Consider the following 25760-nt stretch of genomic DNA (forward strand, 5'->3'; position numbering starts at 1 on the left):
CCACTGCACCTCCCGCTTCTGCTTTGCCCAGCTTAACACCTTCTCCTTCATGTGGTATTTATGGAAGTAGATAATTACTGCTCTCAGCGGCTCATTGACTTTGGGTTTTGGCCTTAACGACCAATGAGCTTGGTCCAGTTCATACCGGGAGGGGTCTTCACCCTCCCCCATCAACTCTGCCAGCCTCTTAGCAAAGTACTCAGTTGGCCTTGCGCCCTCTGCCCCTTCAGGTAAGCCCACAGTTCTCAGATTTTGCGTCTCAAGTGGTTCTCCAAGTCCTCGAGCTTTGCTCGGTGTCCTCTGTTGACATCCACCACCCTCTGTAGTTTGTCTCCCATCGAGGTGAGCTGGTCACTGCGCTGCGACATGGCCTCCTCCACTTCCTTCATTTTCTCGCCCTGGCTCTCTCACCTCGGCCAATGTCTTTGCCACATCCACCCTCACCGGGGCGATTGCCTCCTCCACCAATGATCTCAGTGCGACCGCCATCTCCTTCCTCAACGCCTCCATGTGCCTCGCAAACGGCTTCTCCAGCTCCACAGCCATCACCTCGAGCATCCTTTCCACTGTAAGTAGTACGGCCCCACCACGCGGTCCGGCATCCGCCATCTTGTCAGCGCTTTTAGTGGTCCTCTCCTTTGGCAGCGGGCCCGCGTTTCCTCTCTTCTCCACAGCTATTTTTGGCGTCCCTTAACCACTTAATATTTTTCTCCTTCTTTCTTCAATCTCGAGATAAGTAATAAAATAATAAAATAGTAAAATAAATTAAAAATTTAAAAAAAATTAATTTAAAGAAAAAAAAATTAGTAAGTAGAAAAACCTTGAAAAAATAAATAAAAACGTAATAAAAAAATACTTTTTTCCAAAATTAAAGTTCAAAACATCGCTTCTCCTGGGACTGGACTTCAAACATCCCAAACATTCATTTTCAGCGAGGGGCCACCTTGTGTGCGCTGCTCCCCCTCTACATCTGTGCTGATTTAGGCCTCGCCTCAGGCCACGCTCCTTCAACGCCGCTTGCTTCGGGCTCGATGCCCCTGCTCCTCCGGTCCCGGGGGTCCCCACCGGCTCAACCTGGCGCCCGTCCCTCAGGCCCCAACGGCTGAAAAAATCCTGACCAGCGAAACCACGGGGAAACCCCAGAAAACACCGAAATGCCGCGGACCGGGGGGGGGGGGGGGGGGAGCCCCACTCCAGCATGACCGCTCTGCTCGCACGCGCCACCGTAAGTCCGTCCCAGGCATTCTTAAGGTAGGCCCAGACTTCTGCACACCACGTAGAAAGTACAAAGAAAAATACAGCACAGAAACAGGCCCTTCGGCCCTCCCATCCTATACTGGTCATGATACCACCCTTGGCCAAAACCCTCAGCACTTTCCAGTGCCATATCTCTCTATACCCATCCTATCCATGTATTTGTCGTGTTCCGGATCAGAATATTTTCCTGCTGGAATTGCAGGGAATCGGGTGTAAGGGGGCAAGATTCCAGTCTGGCCTTCATCTGCATCCCATTGGCAGAATGCAAATCAGCTTCACGCCAGCTTCCAACAGGTTTCCCGATCCACTCTGGCGGGCACAACCGAAGATCCTGCGGCAAAGCTACACACGTGCAAAACTGATTTTTGGGCTGCCACGGAATTCTCCACGCCCACCTACCACTGAACCCACCAGCGGGAGCCTGGGAGAATCCCGCTCAAAGTGTCTACAAAGGGACTTCCATAGGTCAAGTGAATGGGCAGAAATTTGGAAGATGGAGTATAATGTGGGAAAATGTGAACTTATTACTTTGACAGAAAAGAACAAAAGGGCAGTTCATTATTTAAATGGAGAGAATTTGCAGAGGTCTGAGATACAGAGGGATCTGGGTGTCACAAAAAGTTAGTATGCAGATACAGCAAGTGATTAGGAGGGCACATGGGATGTACATTGCAAGAGAATTAAGTATAGACGTAGGGAAGCTTTGCTTGTTGGTCAGGCCACATCTCGAAAGCTGTGTACAGTTTTGGTCTCCTTACTTAAGAAGGCAAAGTCACCATAGTCCCAGATGAAGATGACCATAGTCCACTTTCCCCTTTGAGGGGTGTCGTGTTAGGTACACTGGTCTAACACTGGCTGCAACAGGATGCAGCTTAGATCAGAAAGATACTCCAGACCTTGAAGTTAGTTCAATCAGGTTTATTGAACTAATAGCACAGTTAGCACAGTTCTCTGTGAGTTCGACTCTCTGCTAACTGAATTGTGGTTACTCTGTCTGACTGAACCAGACTAGCTCTTAGCCAGAGGTGTGAGATTGCAACAACACCCTTGACTGACTCTCTAGATGTTCATCAGTGGAAAGAGGTGGAGTGTGAGTGCCTTGCGTCTTTTATAGTCAGATCCCACCCCTGAGTGTCCTGCCTGCTTATTGGTCATGTCCTGTTCTGTGTCCATTAGCTGCTTGTCTGCATATAATTATGTGTGTGTGCCTGCATTCATGACAAGGGGGATAGCAGACTGTTGGTGGCTTGGCCTGAGGATTATCACACCTCAGGCAAGGGGCAAGATTGAGAAGGCAGGGCCTTCATGAATAACCTCAGCCTGTACAGGAATTGAACCCGCACTGCTGGCCTTGCTCTGTATTGCAAACCAGCTGTCCAGCCAACTGAGCTAAACCCATCCGCCTTAAGAAGTGATATACTTAAGAAGAGATATCTTTGCATTCAAAGAAGTTCAGAAATGGTTTACTCGACTGATCCCCAGGATGAAGGGGTTATCTTATGAGGAAGCATTGCTGTGGAAGGATTGGACCTGTGCCATTGGGCTTTAGAAGAATGAGAGATGATTTTATTAAAACTTATGAGATCCTGAGAAGATCCTGAGAAGACTTGGTGGGGATATTTCCCCTTTTGGGAGAGATTAGAAGTGAAGGAGTTTAAAACCAGTCTCCTATTTAAGACAGAGATGGGGGAGAATTATTTTCTCTCAGAGGATCATTAGTTTGTGGAATTCTCTTCTGCAGAGAGCAGTAGAGACAAGGTCACTGAATACTTTTAAAAGGCTGGGTTAGATAGATTTTTGATCAATGACGGAGTCAAAGTTATAGGGGATAGACAGGAAAATGTAGCTGAGGCATCAATCAGATAAGCCATGATCTTATCAAATGGCAGAATAGGTTCCAGGGGCTGAAATGGCTACTCTTGCTCCTAATTTCTATGTACGCACGCAATTTTTTGAATGGGACCACGTGATTTATTTTGAAAAACACTGCAGGCTCTTGTTAGTCTCTCAGGATCTGCATTTGTTAACGGTGAATTGTTGCTGAATTCACACTCATACCTTACACATCAATGAACTACAACAATGGGTATTAAGTGCTCTTAATCACTTGTCCAAAGATATTCTGAGTGAACCACATAATACGGAGCCATGTATGGGCTAGACTGAGCAGCTAACATTTTTTCTATTTTCTCTTTAGGTTTTTGGTGGTCTAGTTTGGATCCTTGTAGCTTCTTCTAAAATTCCAATTCCAGATCTTCAAGGATGGCTGATGTTTGTCTCGGTCTTCTGCTTCATAATAACTACGCTGCTGTTCATACTGTACATGGTTGGAGTCCAGAACAGTTCATCCTCATGGACTGTAATGGTATGTTTCTGCCCTTCTAATGGCTCCATATTACACAATAGAACACACGGTTCCTTACTTCTCAACTCCTGCTATATAACTGTTTACATTAACGCACAAAGTCAAGATCTACCCCAATGTGTTCAGGGTACATTTTAATTGGCTGGACGTTTTGGTCTGGTTGTGTGGTTTGGGAAACGGGTGCGGGTGTTGGGGAGAAGTAGGGGATCAGGTGCGGTGCAGGTGCAGTGGTTAGCACTGTTGCTTCACAACACCAGGGTCTCAGCTTCGATTCCCGGCTTGGGTCACTGTCTGTGCGGAGTCTGCACGTTCTCCCTGTATCTGCGTGGGTTTCCTCCGGGCGCTCCAGTTTCCTCCCACAAGTCCCGAAAGACTTAGGTAATTTGGACATTCTGAATTCTCCCTCTGTGTACCCAAACAGGCGCCGGAATGTGGCGACTAGGGGCTTTTCACGGTAACTTCATTGCAGCGTTAATGTAAGCCTACTTGTGACAATAAAGATTATTATATATTATAAACAGGCCTCGCAGTCTGAGCTCAGAATTCAGGCCTTTTTCACCCTTGTGTTTGCTCCCACCTCTTTTGAATGTGCTGACTGGGATATAAAGCTTTATACACCTATTGTCCTCTGGTACCTCAGCAAAAGTCATCATTATCCAAGTGTGGGAACTGTCATAGAGAGTCAGAGGATTATTTGACTGTTCTCTCCTCATACATGCACTTTCTAGTTCCAGGAAGGACCGAGGGTGGAAATCCTGGCTCAGGAACAATGACTGCAGCCAGTGTCCCACCTGGGACCTTGACGGCTTCTCTCAGTTCATCGCCAGCAGAAGCCTTTGGATGTTGATTGTAAACTTATCGTGTGAGTTTCTCATTCTGTGATTGCTCTCCCCTTCCAGGATGTCATCTACCACATTGTTGCAGCTGCGTTTTACCTCAGTGTCGCTGTCATGGAGGCTACGCATACAAAGTTCTATTTTGTATCTGGTTATATTTACAAAATCAACATCGCTGCTTCAGTAAGTCATCATTCATTGGCTGATATACTCAGTCCCATCTTTTCAGAATCTGTGCTGCATATTATAGAATTTACAGTGGAGAAGGAGGCCATTCGGCCCATCGAGTCTGCACCGGCTCTTGGAAAGAGCACCCCACCCAAGCCCATACCTCCACCCTATCCCCATAACCCAGTAACCCCACCTAAGGGCAATTTGGACCCTGAGGGCAATTTTAGCCAGGCCTCTTCACCTAACCTGCACATCTTTGGACTGTGGGAGGAAACCGGAGCACCCGGAGGAAACCCACGCACACAGGGGGAGAACGTGCAGACTCCACACAGACAGTGACCCAAGCCGGGATTCAAACCTGGGACCATGGAGCTGTGAAGCATTTGTGCTATCCACAATGCTACCGTGCTGCCCTGTGGGACCCTATGGGATCAGTACAGTATTTAACAAATGGATGAAGTAAGTCCGATAAGCAAAGGTTGAGTGATTTCAAACAGCAGAACATTAAACAACAAGTTGCCAATATTTTTCAAAATCAAATTTAAGTGAGAAAGCAAGTTGGTGATAGTAACAGCTGGACACTTAATCTGCTTTTATTCAGTTCCTTCCTCCTCCATTTTGAATGCACACATAGACACCTGGGCCCGGATTCTCCGGTCCCGCGCCACGCCGCCCCGACTCCGGCTCGCCGATTTCCGGGTGCCCGCGGCCCCCCCCGGCGATTCTCTGGGCCTCGACGGGCCAAGTGCCTTCCGAGTTCGGCAGAGTCCCGCTGGCGTGGGTTACTCAGGTCCCACACGGTGGGAGCTGGAAGGTGTGTCTGCGGGGGCCGTCCTGGAGGGTGGGGGCAGGGGGATATAACACCGGGGGGTGCCGCCACAGTGGCATGGCCCGCGATCAGGGCCTACCGATCGGCGGGCGGGCTTGTTCTTTGGGGGCCAGTGTTCCTCCGAGCCGGGCCCCTGTAGGGCTCCGCCATATTGCCCGGGGACCCACGCAAAGACGGGAACCCACGTGCAAGCGCGGAATCACGCCGGCCGTAGTGCACATGCGCGAACCCGCGTCGGCTGGAGCTGCGCGGACCACTCCGGTGCCGACCTAGCCCCTAGGAAGGGGAGCCCCTAGGAATTGAGAACCGTTGACGGCGGAGTGGTCAGAACTTGGCCACGGGATTGGAGAATCCCGGCCCTGATTTTCACTCTGTAACTTTCCACTTCCCTCCCATCCACAACACCAACCCCCCCCCCCATTCCCCCACCCTGCCACAGCTGAAGCCTTCGTTCAAGCTGTTGTTACCTCTAGACTTGACTAGTCAAACACACCCCTGGTTGGCCACACATCTTTCACTCTTTTCTGAACTCAGGATGATCTGCTGTTAACCAGCTCGCACTACATCCCATTCAACCCGTTAACATGGGGCGGGATTCTCCCATCCCGCGGCAGAGTGTCCACGTTGTCGTAAACGCTTTTGTATTTTACGACTGCGTGAATGGGCCGCTCCCACGTTTAATTCTGGCCCCTACAGGGGGCCAGCACGGCGCTGGAGTGGTTCGCGCCGTCCAGCTGCAGATCCCAGCACGAACTGAGCGCTGCGGGAGCCGCGCATGCGCAGTGGCGCCGGCACCAACCCGTGCATGCGCAGTGGCCTCCTTCAACGTGCCGGACCCGACGCAACATGGCGCAGGGCTACAGGGACCGGCGCGTAGGAAAGGAGGCCCTCAGACCCAGAGGCCAGCCCGCCGATCGGAGGGCCCCGATCGCGGGCCAGGCCACATCGGAGGCCCCCCCCCCCCCCCGGGGTCGGAGCACCCCCTCCCACAGGCCGCCACCTGACCCTTGCTCGCAGAGTTCCTGCTGGCTGCGAGCAAGTGTGGGCGGCGCCGGCGGAACTCAGCGTTTTAACTGTGGCCACTCGGCCCATCCACGCCGGAGAAACGGCGAACTGGCCGCGTAGAGTGGCCCCGACCGGCGCCGCGCCATCCACGCCGGCGCCAATGGCTCTGCGGAGAATCGCGTGCCGGCGTCGGGGCGGCATGGCCCGGTCGTGGGGATTCTCCGGCCCAACCCAGGCCTGGGAGAATCCCACCCCCCTGTGTTTGCTGACCTATATTCGGTCTGGCTGTGCCTCAATATTGAAATTCTATTCCATGTTTTGTAGATTCCTGCAGGGCCTGGCTCCTTCCTATCTCTGTAACTGTTCACTTCTGAAACAATTGTACTTAGCCTGGTCCCTTCTTCATCCACTATTATAAATGTTCCACCATCGGCTTTCAGTTGCCCAGGTTCTTAATTCTAGAACTTCTTCCCTCAACTTCCCTCAGTGAATTAGATAGGATGGACAGTGTGAGCCTTTTTCCTCGGATGGTGATGTCTAGCACGAGGGGACATAGCTTTAAATTGAGGGGAGACAGATATAGGACAGATGTCAGAGGTAGGTTCTTTACTCAGAGTAGTAAGGGCGTGGAATGCCCTGCCTGCAACAGTAGTGGACGCGCCAACATTAAGGACATTTAAATGGTCATTGGATAAACATATGGATGATAATGGAATAGTGTAGATGGGCTTTAGATTGGTTTCATAGTACGGCGCAAAATCGAGGGCCGAAAGGCCTGTACTGCACTGTAATGTTCTATTGTTCAACTTTCAACCCAGTCATTTCTGTGTCTTGATCCTCATCGTCAATGCTGTATGATTGATATATGCTACGCTAACAGCTTCAGGTAAGAAAGTGGGTAGAGAAGATGATAATGAGGGCATGATACCCAGTCAAATTTTGTTGCAATCATACAGGGCCCTGGTGAGGACACGCCTGGAGTATTGTGTGCAGTTTTGGTCTCCTTATCTGAGGAAGGATGTTCTTGCTCGGAGTGCAGCAAAAGATTTACCAGACTGATTCCTAGGATGACGGGACTGACATATCAGGAGAGTTTGAGTCGGTTAGGATTATATATGCTGGAGTTCAGATCTCATAGAAACCGATAAAATTATTAACAGGACTGGACAGGGTAGCTGCAGGAAGGATGTTCCCGATGGTGGGGGTGTGCAGAACCAGTGGTCACAGTCTGAGGATAGGGGTAGACCACGTAGGACTGTGATGAGCAGAAATTTCCTCACGCAGAGAGTGGGGAGCCTGTGGAATCTGCCAACACAGAAAGCAGTTGAGGCCAAAACATATGTTTTCAAGGAGTTAGATATCACTCTTGGGGCAACTGATGTCAAAGGCTATGGGGAGGAAGGTGGGATTAGGCCATTCAGTTTGATGATCAGTGATGATCATAATGAATGGCGGCGCAGGCTCGAAGGGCTAAATGGTCTTCTCCTGCTCCTATTCTCTATGTTCTCCCTCTGATGACCACAGGCATCTCATATCATCCATTACAGTGCAGAAGAAGATCTGAGTATGCATATAGTGGGGATTGTTGTGTTAGGTATACTGGTCTAACACTGGCTGCAACAGGGTGCAGCTTAGATCAGAAAGATACTCCAGACCTTGAAGTTCGTTCAATCAGGTTTATTGAACTAATAGCACAGTTAGCACAGTTCTCTGTGAGTTCGACTCTCTGCTAACTTAAGTGTGGTTACTCTGTCTGACTGAACCAGATTAGCTCTTAGCCAAGTGATGGAGGATTGAGATTTAAACAACACCCTTGACTGACTCTCTAGATGTTCATCAGTGGAAAGAGGCGGAGCGTGAGTGCCTTGTGTCTTTTATAGTCAGATCCCACCCCTGAGTGTCCTGCCTGCTTATTGGTCATGTCCTGTTCTCTGTGTCTATTAGTTGCTTGTCTGTATATCATTATATGTGTGTGTGTGCCTGCATATTATGACAGAAGGAACCTTCTCTGAACCTCTTCGGAGCATAATTGAAGCACCTGCATTAAGCACAGTAGCACAGTGGGTAGCACTGTTGCTTCACAGCACCAGGGTCCCAGGTTCGATACCCGGCTTGGATCACTGTCTGTGCGGAGTTTGCACACTCTCCATGTTTCTGCGTGGGTTTCCTCTGGGTGCTCTGGTTTCCTCCCACAAGTCCCGAAAGACGTGCTGTTAGATAATTTGGACATTCTGAATTCTCCCTCTGTGTACCTGAACAGGTGCCGGAGTGTGGCGACAAGGGGCTTTTCACAGTAACTTCATTGCAGTGTTAATGTAAGCCTACTTGTGTCAATAAAGATTATTATTATAACACCCTTAGTACCATCAGCTAACTGAGAATAGGGTCAAAGCCGGCACAAAGGGGCTGGTTTAGCTCACAAGGGGCTGGTTTAGCTCACTCGGCTAAATCGCTGGCTTTTAAAGCAGACCAAGGCAGGCCAGCAGCACGGTTCGTTTCCCATACCAGCCTCCCCGAACAGGTGCCGGAATGTGGCGACTAGGGGCTTTTCACAGTAACTTCATTGAAGCCTACCCGTGACAATAAGCAATTTTTCAAGGCAAATCCGTGAGGCCTGGGGGCCACTGAGCAAACCCCAGAACAATTTGACTGTTTTCCTGAGTTGGAAATTATCAGAAGAATATTTCTAGGCGCAGATCAAAGTGCAGCTCGAAGTTCATTTCTAAAATGGCAGAAATCAGTTCTGAGAAAGGCTTCCTTATTAAGATATGATTTTTCTGTCCAACACTCTTGTGTCTTGTTGTTGCAGTTGTTTGCATTTGTGGCTACCTTACTTTACGCAATACATGCGATATTCTCAATATTGAGATGGAAGACCTCCTCATGAACGTCAAGACAAGCAGCGAATTCCCACATTCTTCGAGAAGATTTCTGCCTCCTCCGCAAAATTGCTGAATGCTCTTTCCATGGTGTAGTTTTACATCATTCTCATTGCAACTGTAATTACAGTGTTTATTTATAACTAGGGTTACAAAATAGCAAATATATTTCATTTACTATTTACCTGTGTAAAGGAGTGCATTAATTCCTACAGACCTCTCACTGAAGCATTTGAAAAGTCAGGAAATCATGTAAACACTTTTTGAAGTTGCTTCATTCTGAAGAGTTTTGTGCGGATGAACTTCTCTTGAGTTGTGATTGCAGTAAGAGTTCCCAATGGCTGGCCAATCTTGTAATCCCAGAGACTAGAAGGATGGTTTGAGCAACATATTACGGTGTGTTTTCCTCTCGTACTGTCAGTGCATGAAGGGTACCTTGGATAAAGGAAAACAGGTTAGGAAAGTTCACTTCAGGGGTGGAACGGTTAGCACAGCTGCCTCACGGTGCTGAGGTCCCAGGTTCAATCCCGGCCCTGGGTCACTGTCCGTGTGGAGTTTGCACATTCTCCCCGTGTCTGCGTGGGTCTCACCTCACAACCCAAAGATGTGCAGGCTCGGCAGATTGGTCACGCTACAATTGCCCCTTGATTGGGAAAAAAAAAGAATTGGGTACTTTAAAATTATATAAAAATGAAAGTTCACTTCCCGAAAAGCAATCTACCTGATATTCTTTGCATTAATATGAGTGGAATGAAAACCTAAAAAAGTGCCGTGCAATTATTTCTTCCACATAGTTCATCCGGGAGAATTTTTACATTTCAAGAGAAAAAACAGTCTGTAGTTTCAACCGGTGTCCTTGCATTTATGATAACATTATTTTGCTAGTTTTTACTTTTCAAGAATATGGGAATCTACCATTTATTTTCTTTAATTGATTTGCAACGATTTGATATTTTGTCGTATAGACTTGTGCCTTTGTTCTAAGAATAGCCGACTTGTGTTAAATATCCTCCCTTTAAAAAGCTTGCTGCCTCATGTGGAAAACATTTTCTTTGCTTTCCCTTACTTTTTAAATAAAATATATTCTTTAAAGCTGTGTTGCCAAATTTAATGCATTGTTTGCTGTTCATCCTACCTCCAGATTCTTTTCCCCTTCTTATCCTTCATAAAATAGAAATTATTGATGCGAAATTACAAAGTAGTGAACAATCAGATTGCAAGACAGAAAAAGCTTGTGGGCGGGATTATCCGGCCCTTCCCGCTGGCGGTGATATTCCGGTCCCGTTGAAGATCAACCCTGCTCGCGGCAGGTTCCCCAGAGATGTACAGGCGAGTCACGTGAAACGGCGTGGGCAGAGGTAAACCGAAAGACCCCGCCAACTGCCAAAGACCTCCGCCGTTGAAAAACCCACACTACATTTATATTTGAAAATCTCCAGGCAGCACGCAGTGGGTTAGCCCTACTTCCTCACGGCGCCGAGGTCCCAGGTTCGAATCCTGGCCCTGGGTCACTGTCCGTGTGGAGTTTGCACATTCTCCCCGTGATTGTGTGGGTCTCACCCCCACAACCCAAATATGTGCAGGGGAGGTGGATTGGCCACACTAGATTGCCCCTTAATTGGAAAAAAATGAATTGGGTACTCTTGATTTATTAACAAAAAATAATATTTGAAAATCTCAGGATGCCCTAAAGCACTTGACAACCAATGAAGTACTTTTCAAGTGTAGTAACTTTTGTAATGCGGGAGCCAATTTACACACGGCAAAACCCTACAAACAGCTGTGTGAGAATGATCAGGGACTCTGTTTCTGTTGGTGATTCTCTTGAAGAAGAAATATTGGGCAGGGCAATTTTTCAAAACAATTTGGGATCTTTCATGTCAACTTGAGGCCAGATGAAGCCTGGGAAAGGCAGGGGGGCCAGGATTCTCCGAGCCAGGGCTGGACCGGAGAATCGCTGGGGCGGGTGGGCGAGGATCCCGCCAGAATCCCGCCAGGCTGCTCTGATGCCGGGTCACCGATTCTCCGGCGACCGGAGAATTCGGTGCCAATCGTGCCCCCAATCGGCCGTGGCGATTCTCTGCGCTTCACGGGCCGAGTGCCCGCCGAGTTCCACCGGCATGGTACACATATGGTCCTACCCGGTGGGACCTTGCCGTTCTGGCTTCGGGGGGCCATCCTGGTGGAAATTAGGGGGATCCGACTCCGGGGGGGGAACCACGGTGACCCGGCCTGCGGTCGGGGGCTACCGATCGACGGGCGCGCTCATTCCGGGGGGTGCCTATGTTCCTCCGTGCCGGGCTCCTGTAGGGCTCCGCCATGTTGCCCGGTGGCCGACGCGGAGATGGCAACCACGCAAATGCAGAGACGGCCATGGCGTGCATGTGTGGACCCGCGCCGGCCGTGTAGGGCTGGCTTTCGGTGCCGGAGCAGTGCACAGCACTCCGACGCCGTTTTAGCCCACAAAGAAGAGGAGGGTTATTGGGCCTGGAGGCCCATTGACGCCGGCGTCAACACTTGGCCGCGATATCGGTGAATCCTGGCCAGGGTTTCCAATGGCCCAGCGCTCCATCAGTGCTGCACTGAATTGTCAGCTTAAATTTGATGCTCGGGTCTCTGGAGAGGGTCGTTAAACCACCAACTTCTGGCTTTGAGGTGAGAATGATGAATAATGAACTAGGATCATTAAAGTACCTAACTGTAATAGAACATCTAAAAAGCAGTGATCATAATATAATTGAAATTCATATTATACTGGAGAAGGAGAAGGAAGGGTTACAACCCAAGATTATAAATTTAATTAGGCAAGCATTGATGAGATGACAAATTAGCTGATACACTAAATTGAGAGGAACTATTAATAGGCAACCCCACAGAATAACAGAAGGAAGTATTCAAAGGCGTGTTTGGTATGATACAAAACAAAACATACCCTAAAAGATAAAAGTTTAATTTATACAATTAAATTACATCTATGGGGCAGGATTTATAGGTCCTGTTGCGGGTGGGAATGGAGGCAGACATAAGATGAAATGTCACAAAGAAGGTTTGGAATGGGTTAGGAGAGTCCGGTGGGGTTTTTAGGAGGGATCAGTACTCTGCAGATACCCAGGAGATCGAACTAGTTTTACTTCTTATTTTTCCTGGGTAAAAACTTAGATAAGGCAGTCGGAACCATCCGAAGTTTGCGATTTAAATCATAGTTTAAGAATGGTTTCCATTACAGGTTCTAATTCCAGCCTCGGGAAACTGTCTATGTGGAGTTTGCACTTTCTCCCCGTATCTGCGTGGGTTTCCTCTGGGCCGCCGGTTTCCACCCACAATCCAAAGATGTGCAGGTTAGGTGGATTAGCGATGCTAAATTGCCCCTTCGTAGCCAAAATATTAGGTGGGGTTACTGGGTTATGGGGATAGGTTGGAGGCTCTTTCCAAGGGTCGGTGCAGACTTGATGGGCCAAATGACCTCCTTCTGCACTGTATTCTATTCTTAGGAGGGGACGTTCGGCAGGATTCCCCAGCGCAGCTCGAGCCCCCAGTTACGACACCCTGCGCCTTTGAAATTAGAGGCTCAAGTCACCTCCTTTCAAAGCTGAGGCCCAGCCTCCAGGCCTCATTCTTCACCACTTAATTCTCTGACACTAGCCCTGCTTCCCCACAAAGGAATGTTAATAAGTGTAAGGGACTGATAGATTACTCTGTTACTGCATAACTTCCCACTCCACCCTCCCCATAAAAAATCCTATCTGAGGAATTTGCAGCATCTGCACTCCTTTAGCCTCGAGCTGGACATGCACTTTGAGATTGTTAGTGGGCTTTGGGAGGTGTCTGTTAATGCGACACTGTGACCTCTTATCTTTTTACTTTCTCAATGGGTTGCTGTTATTTGTGGACTCTGTTGCAGTCAGACAAAGCTGGCGGTTCTCTGCATCAAATGACTGAGGCATCTGTGAACATCAAGATGTCACATTTTCCGTTAACTTCACACCATTCAGATGGGATCTCCGCCAGAATGACTCAGCTGGTCAGGAAACAGGATTCAATATTTCCAAAGCGCCAAACGGCCTGCCATGTTGCGAGTCAAAGGCTGGAATTTCCCGTCCCCGACCCGTGGTGAATTGGTGGAGTGGGCGGCACGGTCGCACAGTGGTTAGCACTGTCGCTTCACAGCTCCAGGGTCCGAGGTGCTCTTTCAGAGGGTTGGTACAGACTTGATAGGCCGAATGGCCTCCTTCTGCATTCTAGGGATTCTTCTGTGATTCTATGTGTTGAAGTCCTAAAATACGCATCACAAATTCATAGCCTTCTCAGCCAATAAGCAGAGTGGTCAACTCAGCCAAGCTGAGGAAATGGTTGTGCATCTGTCCTGTACACTGGACTGCGACATCGCACTCTTTGGTAAGACGTACTTATCTAAGACAGTGCTAAGACTGCTCTCTAAATTCACATTAATCATACTGATATCCCAAAAGCTGAACTTGTACTGTTGCAGAATTTACTCCCAAGAGCAAAAAGCACGGTTGACACACACAAAGCATTCCACAGAACAGGTCTGACCGCATCCTGAACACTCCTTTAACTTAGATAAGAGATCACAAGCTAAGGCATTTATAGCTGAAAGCTCTGTGATCCGACTTTATTCGCCTTTTATGATGATCCTCTTCGAGTGCTTATATTACAGAAACATTCACTGCAACACAATTGCTACGGACTCTGACAACAGCAAAGAGAATTCACTGAGAACGTCACATTAAACTGTTTGACTATGTTTTGCACGTGTGGATGTTTCTGGGTCATGTTTGTGAGGATGGTTTTGGGTCCCGTGGTGTGACTATTCTTTTTTTTAAAAACCTTCTTTCTTGTCACAAGTAGGCTTACATTAACACTGCAATGACGTTACTGGGAAAAGCCCCTAGTCGCCACATTCCGGCGCCTGTTCAGGTACACCGAGGGAAATTCAGAATGTCGTAATTACCGAACAGCGCGTCTTTCAGGACTTGTGGGAGGAAACCGGAGCACACGGGGGAAACCCACGCAGACACGGGGGGAACATGCAGACTCTGCACAGCCAGTGACCCAAGCCGGGAATCGAGCCCAGGACCCTGGAACTGTGAAGCAACAGTGCTAACCAATGTGCTGCAGTCGTCCACTCGCTCTACATTTCCGCTGCAGAAAGTGACCTGCAAGTGGACCACAAAATATTGCACTTCAATGGAGGGTAACATTGCTCAGTTAGTCATATTCCAAACTCTGAGGCATCAGGGGTGGAGCTTTAGGACTCACTCTGGAACTTGAGTATAATGATTTAGAAAGACTGATACTTTTATTCCAATATGTACTGCGTTGTCAGGGAAGTCTTTTAGATGATGCATTCAACTCAGGCCCCAGTCTGCCTCTTTAAATGGTTCTGATAGCACTTGTGGAAGGGTTAGAGAAGTGTCTCCGAGCCTTCTCCACTCAAGGCAATTTCGCAGCAAAGAGATTACGATGCATTTGCCAGCTCTATCTCAAATTTCTAACTTCAGGTCTGACCATTTTTGAGGGTGAGCTTACTCACAGACTTTGATGTATTTAAAAAAAATTAGGGTGCCCAATTATTATTTTTTCAATTAAGGGGCAATTTAGCGTGGCCAATCCACCTACCCTGCAAATCTTTGGGTCGTGGGGGGTTGGGGGGTTGGGGGGGGGGGGGGGGGGGGGTTGGGGGGGGGGGGTGGGTGAGATCCTCGCAGACATGGGGAGAATGTGCAAGCTGCCTGCTCACCAACACAAATCTACCACTCAGATCAGCAATGAACCTCTTCATTGAGTAAGGCACCCTCCTACCTATTAACACGGCCACCCCTCTTGCCTTCATATCACATCCTGAGTGGTAAACCTGACAAACCCACCCCCTTCTCAGTCTTATCTGGTCTGCCACCTTTAAATGAGTTTCTTGGAGATATATATTGATATTGAGACTTATTGTCACAGTGAAAAGTATTTTTCTGCGGTCAAGGGAATGTACACAGTACGTACAATGTTCTTCAGATGAGCAAATATGCGCGACCTTTTGGTCTATTCAGGCCCTCGACATTCCAATCGAGTGAGTGGGCACCTGCCCCACTCCCCCTTCTCAATCAGTCATATTTGTGCTTGAGCCAAAGAGCCCAGGTCATCAAGCCACGCCCTTTTGGGGCTCCCCAAGGCATCCACTGCCACCGACCTCTATATCTCAGTATCCTAACATTACTCACACGATCAGCTTCCCCGTTAACCCCCTACCCCCCCCCCCCCCCCCCCCCCATTTCCCCCCCTCCCCTCCTCAGGCTAAACCAAAAGGAAGAAATATTCAAAACCCTGCCCTCCTCACACCCCCTTGTCCCCCACATCCCTACTATTTTATGGTTCTCACACCAGTATGATGGCCCCGCACGAGGCCTGCGATTTACCTGAACCCGCACTACCACCCAAACCTGATCACAAAAAAACCAATCTAAATAAATAAATAAATAACCCCTATCCCACCTTCCACATCTCCCCAGTCCCAGCTGATGAAGGCAAGCATGCTGTATGCCTTCTTGACTACCTTCTCCACCTGCGTTGCCACTTTCAGTGATCTGTGCACCTGTTCACCCAGATCCCTCTGCCTATCAAGACTCTTGAGGATTTTGCCATTTACTGTATTTCCCATCTGTATTAGACCTTCCAAAATGCATTACCTCACTTTTTTCCGGATTAAACTCCATCTGCCATTTCTCTGCCCAAGTCTCCAACTGATCTATATCCTGCTGTATCCTCTGACAGTCCTCATCGCTATCCGCAATTCCACCAACCTTTGCGTCGTCTACAAACGTACCAATCAAACCAGTTACATTTTCCCCCAAATCATTTATATATATATTACAAACAGCAAAGGTCCCAACACTGATCCCTGAGGAATGCCATTAGTCACAGCCCTCCATTCAGAAACGCACCGTTCCATTGCGACACTCTGCCTTCTATGGCCGAGCCAGTTCTGTATCCATCTTGCCAGCTCACCTCTGACCCCATGCAACTTCACCTTCTGTACCAGTCTAGTGATCCGCTGTGCCACTGTGCCATAACATTAATGGTTATGTTAGTGGACGAGTAATCCAGAGACTTGGACTAATGATCTGGAACACATGAGGTCAAATACCCTTCAGCAGCTGGAGAATTTAAATTCAGTAATATAAATAAATCCAAAATGAGAAAAGCTAGCCCATGCGTCCCCATGAGACCTACATTTGGGGCCATGCGGCCTCAGACTGGACAGAGGGGTATTAAAGCTGTGGTGGCAGGTTCGGCCTGAGGTGAATTCCAGTGGCTCTGTGTCGCACAAACCTACTGGACCTCGCTCAGGAAAATGGCAGCATCCGGGTAGGCCTGACAGGCAATTCGCCTGTGCCCTTGCTGTTGCCGCTCAGCCGACCAGCCGCGATTGTTGCCACCCACAGCAAGGTGGTCCAGTCAGACATTGGCCCCTCTCAAGGACGAGAGTTGCTCAAGGTCATACAACAAGGCCATTTGCAGCCTTCCCCAGTGTAAGCTATCATCCTTCGCCCAGCCTGGCTGCAGCCACTGAGGTACCACTGTGTGAGGGAACTAGGAGAGGCAAAGTCCCAGGGAAGACAGGCACTAAGAGAATGTTTCAGTTTTGAATGCATTATTCCATCTATTGCTGGATAAAGTTGTTCGTTTTTTTTTGTTGGCAGCTTTTATGACTTAAATGCGGCTGTGATGGAACACGGCAGACTGATTGAGTGTGACAATCCGTGAATGAACAGCCAGTCCAGAGCAAAGTAATCCCAGTGCCCCCTCCCTTCTTCCACCTCGCCTGCCTTCTTGTCCTCCTCTCTGAATTCCTGCTGGAAAGGCCCACACTCCAGGTTGTGCGGGATGCAGCAGACCTTGGTGAACTTGGGCACATGGTCTGGTGAGCCTTGGCCTGGTCCGCCCCCAGATGGGCCAAGCAGCAGTGCCAATGCTTCACGATGTGCCGGTTCGCTCCTTGACCTTTCTAGTTGCAGCATGGCTGCTGTTGGAGGTGTGGTATCCTTACACGGGCAGGTGATGCAGTAGAGTCAGTAACCAGGTGTACTGAAGATATCCCTTGTCGCCCGCTGCTTCTTCGCCTGGCAGAAAGATGATGGTGGGTTCCACTGACTCCCGCAGGGTGAAGGTGTTGAGCCTGCTGCCAGAATAGCAGGCATTCTGACCTCTGCCGCTGACCAGTGAGAGGATAATAAAGCTCCCTTTCCTAATAAGTCCAGCCTCTGTCACCTCGGTGGAACAGACATGGGCTGTGGACCATGAGGAGGAGTTAGACAGATTTTCAATTGGTAATGGGTTGACGGGATACGGAGAATGGGCAGGATGGTGGAATTAAAGCCAGGATGAGATCAGCCATGATCTAATAGGGTAGCAGACTCATTGGGCCAAATGGCCTAATTCTGATCCTACATCTTATGACCATATATTGCCGATTTAGTTTGCTTCGCTCTGTACGCAGCTGTTTCCTCCATTTCCCTGTAAGAAGTCTTACAACACCAGGTTAAAGTCCAACAGGTTTGTTGCAAACACGAGCTTTCGGAGCGCTGCTCCTTCCTCAGGTGAGGAAGGAGCAGTGCTCCGAAAGCTCGTGTTTGAAACAAACCTGTTGGACTTTAACCTGGTGTTGTAAGACTTCTTACTGTTCTCACCCCAGTCCAACGCCGGCATCTCCACATCATGGCCTCCATTTCCCTGACACGTTACATTTCAAATAGGTCTGTAACTATAGACCCCACCTGACAGGGCACCCTTCCACCCTGCTTATCCAGATGGTGAATCACTCCTTTCAAAATCCAAAAAATAGGGAAACTCCTCGAAGAGCAGAACTAAGGTTTTTCCAAAAATTCTGCACCAGCTCTGTGCAGTCCACATGGCAGATCGTGTGGCCACATCAGCCTGAGAGATTGACTGGCATGATCCACTAACTCTGGATGCTTCCAGCACACGCAGGGTGCTCTTGGCTAGTACCCCATCAGTCAGCGCTGAATTCGGACGGGCTGTGTAGGAGCTGCCTAGATATTATTATTTCACTTTGGGGTTTCTGAAGCACCAGCACCAACATGTCTTTGTCTGTTGGCTTCCCCATTAACAGTTCGGCCTGGTTTTCTGTGGTGAATTTATTTCTCAACAAGACAGAGCAGCATTTTTCCACAAAGTGGTGTGAATTCTCTGCCTCCCCGGTCACCTGTTTCTCGGTGACGCGCTATCGCTGGCAGCCGGATTCTCCTGTCCCGCCGCTGACCAATGGGATTTCTCATTGCAGTCGCCCCATGCAGCAGGGAAAACCCTTGGGCGGGGGTGCACTGCTGGCAGAACGGAGATTCCTGCCGGCAGAGAATTCACCCTGTGCTGATATGCCTATAGATTATATTAATAATAATAATCTTCATTGTCACAACTAGGCTTACATTAACACTGCTATGAAGTTACTGTGAAAATCCCCGAGTCGCCACATTCCGACGCCTGTTCGGGTACACTGAGGGAGAATTCAGAATGTTCAAATTACCTGAGAGCACGCCTTTCGGCACTTGTGGGAGGAAACGGAGCACCCGGAGGAAACCCACACAGAGACGGGGAGAACGTGCAGACTCCACACAGACAGTGACCCAAGCCGGGAACCGAAATGGGACCCTGGCGCTGTGAATTAACAATGATAACCACTGCGGCCCATATCCATGTGCTCAGCAGTGTGACCTCCCACCAACAGGTGGTGTCAGATATAAATGAGGGGACATCCGGCTAGCGCCAGAAGGTTGTAAGGCGTATATGGGGACAGTCGTGCATAAGGGTAGTTCCAGAAGAGTGTAAAGTAACTCAATGATAACTTGGTCTGTATCAGATCATTAATGCACATTAATAAATCCTAGTTCTTGTAAATCATCAGCAGTTCTGTAGTTCATTGCTGGACAAGAACACGGAACACAACACACCCCAGTATCTGTTTCATTTTGTAGTGTCATCTTTACTCTAACTCCTTTCGATTTTGATGATTTTATTTTATTTATTGTTATGTGTACTGAGGTGCAGTAGGAAGTATTGTTCTGTGTACAGTCCAGACAGATTGGTCCGTACATGAAAAACATAGAACATACATAAATACACAATGTAGATACATAGCCATCGGGTGAAGCATACGGAGTGTAGTGCTACAACAGTAGAGAAGATGTGTGAAGAGATCAGTTCAGTCCCTAAGAGGGTCAGTCAAGGGCCTGGTAACAGCGAGGAAGAAACTGGGCGAGATTCTCCCAAAACGGGAGAGATCGTAAAGCTGGCGTAAAACCCGGGCGGGTTTTACGGCAGAGCGCCCCTTCCCGACCGGGGACCGATTCTGGTCCCCGGTCGGGGCTAGCAGCCCGATGCCGTAGGCTCCGGCAAGACGGGCTTAACGAAAATCGTGGTACGGCCGTGCCAATCGGTGCCATGGTTATTAATAGCGAGTTAGTCACGCCGTTTTTACGAACGTCAAGACCAGGTGTGTTTGCCGTTCGTAAAAACGGCGTAAAGGGCTGGGACTTCGGCCCATCTAACAGCTGAGAATCGCTGCCGGCCGTAAAAAAAACGGCGGCAGCGATTCGGGTCGGGACTTCGGCGGGGGGGGGGGGGGGGGGGGGGGGGGGGGGGAGAATAGCGGGAGGGCGGCAAAAATGTCGGGAAGGCCCTCCCGCTATTCTCCCACCCGTCGTGGGGGGCGGAGAATTTCGCCCACTGTCTTTGAATCTGTTCCTGCATGTTCTCAGACTTTTGTTCCCACTTCCCGATGGAAGATTTTGGAAGAGTGAACAAGCCGGTTGGGAGGGGTCTTTGATTATACTGCCCGCTTTCCTAAGGCAGCAGGAGGTGTATCTCTAGATTACTATTATTTTATTAACATTTCTATCATGGACCCTCTTTATTGCTTTTATGTATTTTCTGTTGCTCAATTTATATTTTCCAAATCCTACCTCCTGTTTCTTATCAGTTTCGACATGACTGCAACAGGGAATTAATTTTTATATTGCTCGTGCTTTATTTCACCTTTTACATTACTTTTCTCTTCCCAGAAATTTTAATCCTGTTTCTGTTTCTGATTCCAGCATCGACAGTAATTTGCTTTTATCTCGTTGATTTGTAATATTTCTTTATAGCCCTATTTATCTTTTTTTTTACAAGGTCCCTACCTAGCCCACTTCCGTTGCAGCCCATCCCAGCCGCACACTCTGCCATGTAGCGATACTGGCCCATTTTCATTTTAGTCAAAACCTGCCATTTCTTTGTGCATTGTCAAACGGGCTGTGCTGGAAACTCCTGTGGGACTGGCAATGATGTAAGCTGCCGATTTCTGCCACGGCCAGTTAACTACCAGTTTCTGCCTACCCTTCACCATGTCATGTCTCCTGCTAAAATATTTGAAAGGATATTTGCGAAAAACAATTCTCCGACATTGAACAGGGCAATGACAATGGATTTATATATCCAATTCTATCACCTTGCAGTCAGAAGTCTGATTGGCGGCAAGCGGTTCTAGATACAGTAGGGGCAAAGATAAATGTTTCAGTGCCAATGGAGATAGGGAGGGCGGGTGGTGATCGTGCAATGCTGTCGATGTGGAACTAGGTACTTGCGGTGATGGCAAGGCCGAGGCTTGCAAACGGCACCGAGCTTGCAAATCTTCAGTCACAAAACTGAACTGGACTACCCGTATAAATACAAGAGCAGGTCAGAGGCTAGGAAGCTTGCAGTGATGGAGCTCTTTCCACTTAACTGCGTGAGTGCAGCTCCAACACTTGAGAAGCTCGGCACCATCCAGCACAAAGCAGCCGCTTGATTGCTCCCCCTTCCACAAACAGTCACTACCTCCACCACCAACGAACGGAGGCAGCCATGTGTACCATCTAGAAGGTGTGCCGCAGTATCTCACCAAGGTTCCTAAGGCAGCATCTTCCAAACCCGTGACCCATTTGAAGGCCAAGAGCAGCAGATAGCTGGGAATCCCACCACCTGGAGGTTCCCCTCCAAGTCACTCACCACCCTGACTTGGAAATATATCGCCGTCCCTTCACTGTCGCTGGGTCAAAATCCTGGAGCTCCCTCCCTAACAGTATCGTGGGTGTACCTACACATCAAGGACTGCAGCGGTTCAAGATATCAACTCACCACCACCTGCTGAAAGACAACTAGGGATGGGCAGTAAATGCTGGCCAAGCTAGCGATGCCCACGTCGCGTAAATTAATTTTAAAACGTCAGATCAGATGGCCAAAAGCTTGATCATGGAGGTAGGTTTCAAGGAGCTTCTTAAATGAGGAAAGTGAGGTGTTGGAAGATATTCCAGAATTTGGGGCAACTAAAGCGGTGGCCTCCAGTGGTGGAAGGATTCTGAAGCTAATTTCTAAAGTTAGGACAGATTGGGTTGAATTTTCCGACCATTCCTGCTAGCGGGATCTTCCAATTGACTGCCATTGACCCCCATAGAGTAGATTGCCCTGCGGCTTGGCCGGCGAACAATCCAAAACACCCCAGACATCGGTAGGATTGGGAGATCCCACTGCTGGCCAGTACTGATCTGCTTTCACCACAGGAAAACATGCCGAATTTGGGAGGGGTGGTGGAGGAGAAGGAAAATTCCCCTTTGTGGCTTTGTTAGCCCTTTGAAACAGTTATCCAATTAACACACACCGTCCCCAAAACCTGCTGCTCCGTGTTTTCATTTCCCACTCTGATGACCTTTTTGAGAGAGATGGACAGGTCAATGGGAATGTGTCACGGGAGGTTTCATAGAATCACAGGGGTGACCCTTCCCAGAAGGAAGCGGTTCAGCCCACATTTGTGCCTGTTCCAGCCCTTTTGGTCGAGCTGCCCTGTTCAGTCCACCTTGTGTCATGCCTCCTCACTCAGACTGGATGGGATTCATAGAGAATGTTCACCCGCCAGCAGAGAAAGCAAAGAGACTTTTATCTCATCTGCCTGCTTGGGAATCAAACTTGGGTTCAGAGGTCAAAGTGTGGCCTGCTGGCTGGTGCCATTGCCCAACTCCTCAGGAATACCACATTATACGGAAAGGCTCACCTTCCAGATGCAACAACAGTGGACAATTTGACAGAGGAGGCGATGTTTTTCCCTCCTTCAACATAAATGTACCAATCATATACAAGGATTGGAAAATACAAGGATTGGAAAAATATTAATGTAGGTTATGTTTTTGAAGATAAGACTAAATAAGATAAATGTACACTTAGAGAAAAAATAGGTTTAATACTGGACAGTCAACATGGCTTTGTCAAGGGCCGGTCATGTCTGCCAAATTTAATTGAGATCTTTGACGAGGTGGTACAGGCAGTAGATGAGGGTAGTGAAGTGGATGTTGTATATTTGGACTTCCAGAAAGAATTTGACATCATGGCACAGGTTGGTTCGCAAATTGAAAATGTTTGGGATTGATGGGTTCTTGGCAGCATGGATTAGAAGTTGGCTAAGAGAGAGTAGGTATAGTTGGGCATTTCTCAGACTGGAGACGAGTTAAAAATGGTGTTCCCCAGGGCTCAGTGTGGGATTCTTGCTTTTTCTGATTCACATAAATGATTTAGAGATGGGTACTCAGGGCAAAATCTCTAAAGTTATAGACGATGCTAAACTAGGTAGAAGAGTGAATTGTGAGGATGATGCTGAGGAACTTCAGATGGACATTGACAAGTTGACCAAATGGGCAGACACCTGGCAATGGATTTCAATGTAGAGAAATGAGAAACATTTTGGGAGAAGCAGGATGGGGAGATAATACAGGCTCAATGGTACAACTTCGAGGGGAGTACAGGAGCAAGGGGACCTCAGGGTTCAAGTACATAATTCTCTGAAGGTGGCCAGGCAAGTGGAAACAGTTGTTAAAAAGACTTACAGCATCCTTGGGTTTATAAATAGGGGCATAGAGTATAAAAGTAGGGAAGTGATGCTACACCTCTACAAATCATTGGTCAGTCCACATCTGGAGTTTGTGTTCAGTTCTGAGCACCTTTTTTAAGGAAGGATGTTCAAGCCCTAGAGACGGTGCAGAAGAGATTTACTAGAATGATACCAGTGTTGGTCGTTCTGGGTGAGTGTGCTTAACACTCAATTTTGCTTTGTTTCTTGTTCTGAGCTCTGGAGTCGCCAGGTGCTGTTAAGACACCGCCACAAGCTTCAAGGTGAAGTTCAAAGCAATAAAACCGTACACCAATTAGTAAGTCCAAACAACTAGAGTTTATTATAATACAATTATAATAACTACCCATGCACACGCTAAAAGGATTAAACTTACTCCTACCGCTAAATAACTAATACTTATCTCGAAGGAACTGCTGGGTCAGGGAACAAGGCCTCGTGCTCCGCTCTGGTCTGCAGACTTCAGGTTGGTATCAATTGAAAAGGGAGTCAGGAGTGCCTATCTCTGGTAGCGGTCGTTGGGTGGCACTTACTTGTTGGTGGCTGCCGTCCGAAGGCTGGATCAAGAGACAGGAGCCAGGAGACAGGAGACTGAACCATGTGTGGGACCTGTCTTTTATAGGTCCCAGGGGGTCCACACCCCTTTGGGCGGACTCCCTTACCTGCTTGGAATCGATTGGGTCTCTTCCCAATCGATTATGTTTGAACCCCCCAATCATGGGGCAGTTCCTCGGTCGCTGGGGCGGTTCTTGGGACTTATTGTTTTGGGCTTCTCTGGCTCCAAAGGGTCTGGCCTTCCATAGAATGTATCGATCTGTGTTTAACTTGTTTCCATTGTATCTGGGGATCGCCCGGTATCGCCTCATTAGTATGTTAACTGGTTTCTTTTCACAGTGCTGCCTGGTTTCTGCAACAGTCAAAACTGGTTTCTGCAGCCGTCCCAATATACAAGCGCTTTGCAAGCTGTTTGCTTTACAACATGTCCATTTTCCCTGCATTCCTTGCAATCTTCCATTTTGTGTTGGGCAGTGGCCACCCCAGGTGGCTGCACCAGGAATGAGGAATTTTAGATCCAAGGAAAGATTGGAGAAATTGGTTTTGTTCTCCTTGGAGCAGAGAAGATGAAGAGGCAACCTTATTGAGGAGTTCAAAATTCTGAACAATGTTGACAGGCGAAAGAAGGATATTCCGTTTCCACTAGTTGGTAAGTCAGTGACTAGAGGCCACAATTTCAAGATGGTCAGCAAGAGAGCTCGGAGTGAGATGAGGAGAAACTTCTTTACTCTGAGAGTGGTTGGGATTTGGAATGCGCTGCCTGGGAGAGTGGGGGAGGAGGATTCCATAGGAGGTTTCAAAAGCGAGCTGGATATATATTTGAAAGTGATGGATTTAGAGAGCTAGGAGATAGGAACTAAAAAAGTGAAAGTGAAAATCGCTTATTGTCACGAGTAGGCTTCAATGAAGTTACTGTGAAAAGCCCCTAGTCGCCACATTCCGGCGCCTGTTCGGGGAGGCCGGTAAGGGAATTGAATCATGCTGCTGGCCTGCTTGGTCTGCTTTAAAAGCCAGCAATTTAGCCCACTGTGCTAAACCAGCCAGTTTTTTCAGGAGTCTGTGCAGACATGTTGGGCTGAATGGTCACCTTCTGTGCTGTATAATTCGATGATTCTACGCAGATATTATTCACTTGGAGACTATTAAATGCACATCTTACTCCAGGTACTGTTGCTTACAGACTGTTGACAAGTTATGAGTTTAATACATCCTGTTGATGTGGTCATTCATAGAATCCTACAGTGCAAAAGGAGGCCATTTGGCCCATCAGGTTTGCACCAACCCTCCAAAACAGTACCCTACCTTGGCCCACTCCCCCATCCTGTCCCCATAACCCTGTACATTGATCATGGCCAATCCACCTGATCTGCACATCTTTGGACATTAAGGGGCAATTTTATTATGGCCAATCCATCTAACCTGTACACCTTTGGACTGTAGGAGATAAGCGGAGCACCCGGATGAAACCCACGCACACCACGGGGGAATGTGCAGACTCCACACAGATATATACTCAAGATTGGAATTGAACCTGGTTCCCTGGCACTGTGAGGCAGCAGTGCTAACCACTGTGCCATCCTGCCGTCCGCGATGATTGACAGTAGTTTAAGATACATGCCTTAAAGGTACATGCTGTCATATCACAACATCTCCCTTTTTATAAAAACAAAAGGTTTACCTCTAAACAATCAAAACATTTACATGACAGCAAAGCAAAATAACAATGTGGTGTGTAGTTTAACACGGGTAAATAAATTTACAAATCTCTGAAATACAACAGTGGTATGTTCATCCATCCAGACTTAATCTTTGCTAGAGGCAGCTGTATGTTTTCAGCATGCTGGTTAGGAATGCTTTGTCTGTGTTGCATCTTAGACCGTGTTCTTAGTTGTAATAGGATTACTTGGTGTTTCTGGTATGA

The 25760-nt window shown here is 48.2% G+C and overlaps 1 protein-coding gene across 2 annotated transcripts in view; it reads left to right on the forward strand.

The window, feature by feature from the left end:
- The window catches only part of LOC119966794 (myelin and lymphocyte protein-like), a 45941-nt gene that overhangs the window by 14729 nt on the left and 5452 nt on the right, over window positions 1-25760 (forward strand). Inside the window, exons 2-4 of one of the 2 annotated variants that reach the window (XM_038798771.1) lie at window positions 3455-3622; window positions 4522-4641; window positions 9273-10434. In XM_038798771.1, the coding sequence (XP_038654699.1) occupies window positions 3455-3622; window positions 4522-4641; window positions 9273-9350 (366 nt within the window). In that variant the 3' untranslated portion in view covers window positions 9351-10434. Of the gene's footprint in view, window positions 1-3454; window positions 3623-4521; window positions 4642-9272; window positions 10435-25760 lie in introns of those variants that run through there. The other variant, XM_038798772.1, reaches the window with a different exon arrangement.

The sequence above is a fragment of the Scyliorhinus canicula genome, chromosome 6, assembly GCF_902713615.1.
Source record: "Scyliorhinus canicula chromosome 6, sScyCan1.1, whole genome shotgun sequence".
NCBI lineage: Eukaryota > Metazoa > Chordata > Chondrichthyes > Carcharhiniformes > Scyliorhinidae > Scyliorhinus > Scyliorhinus canicula.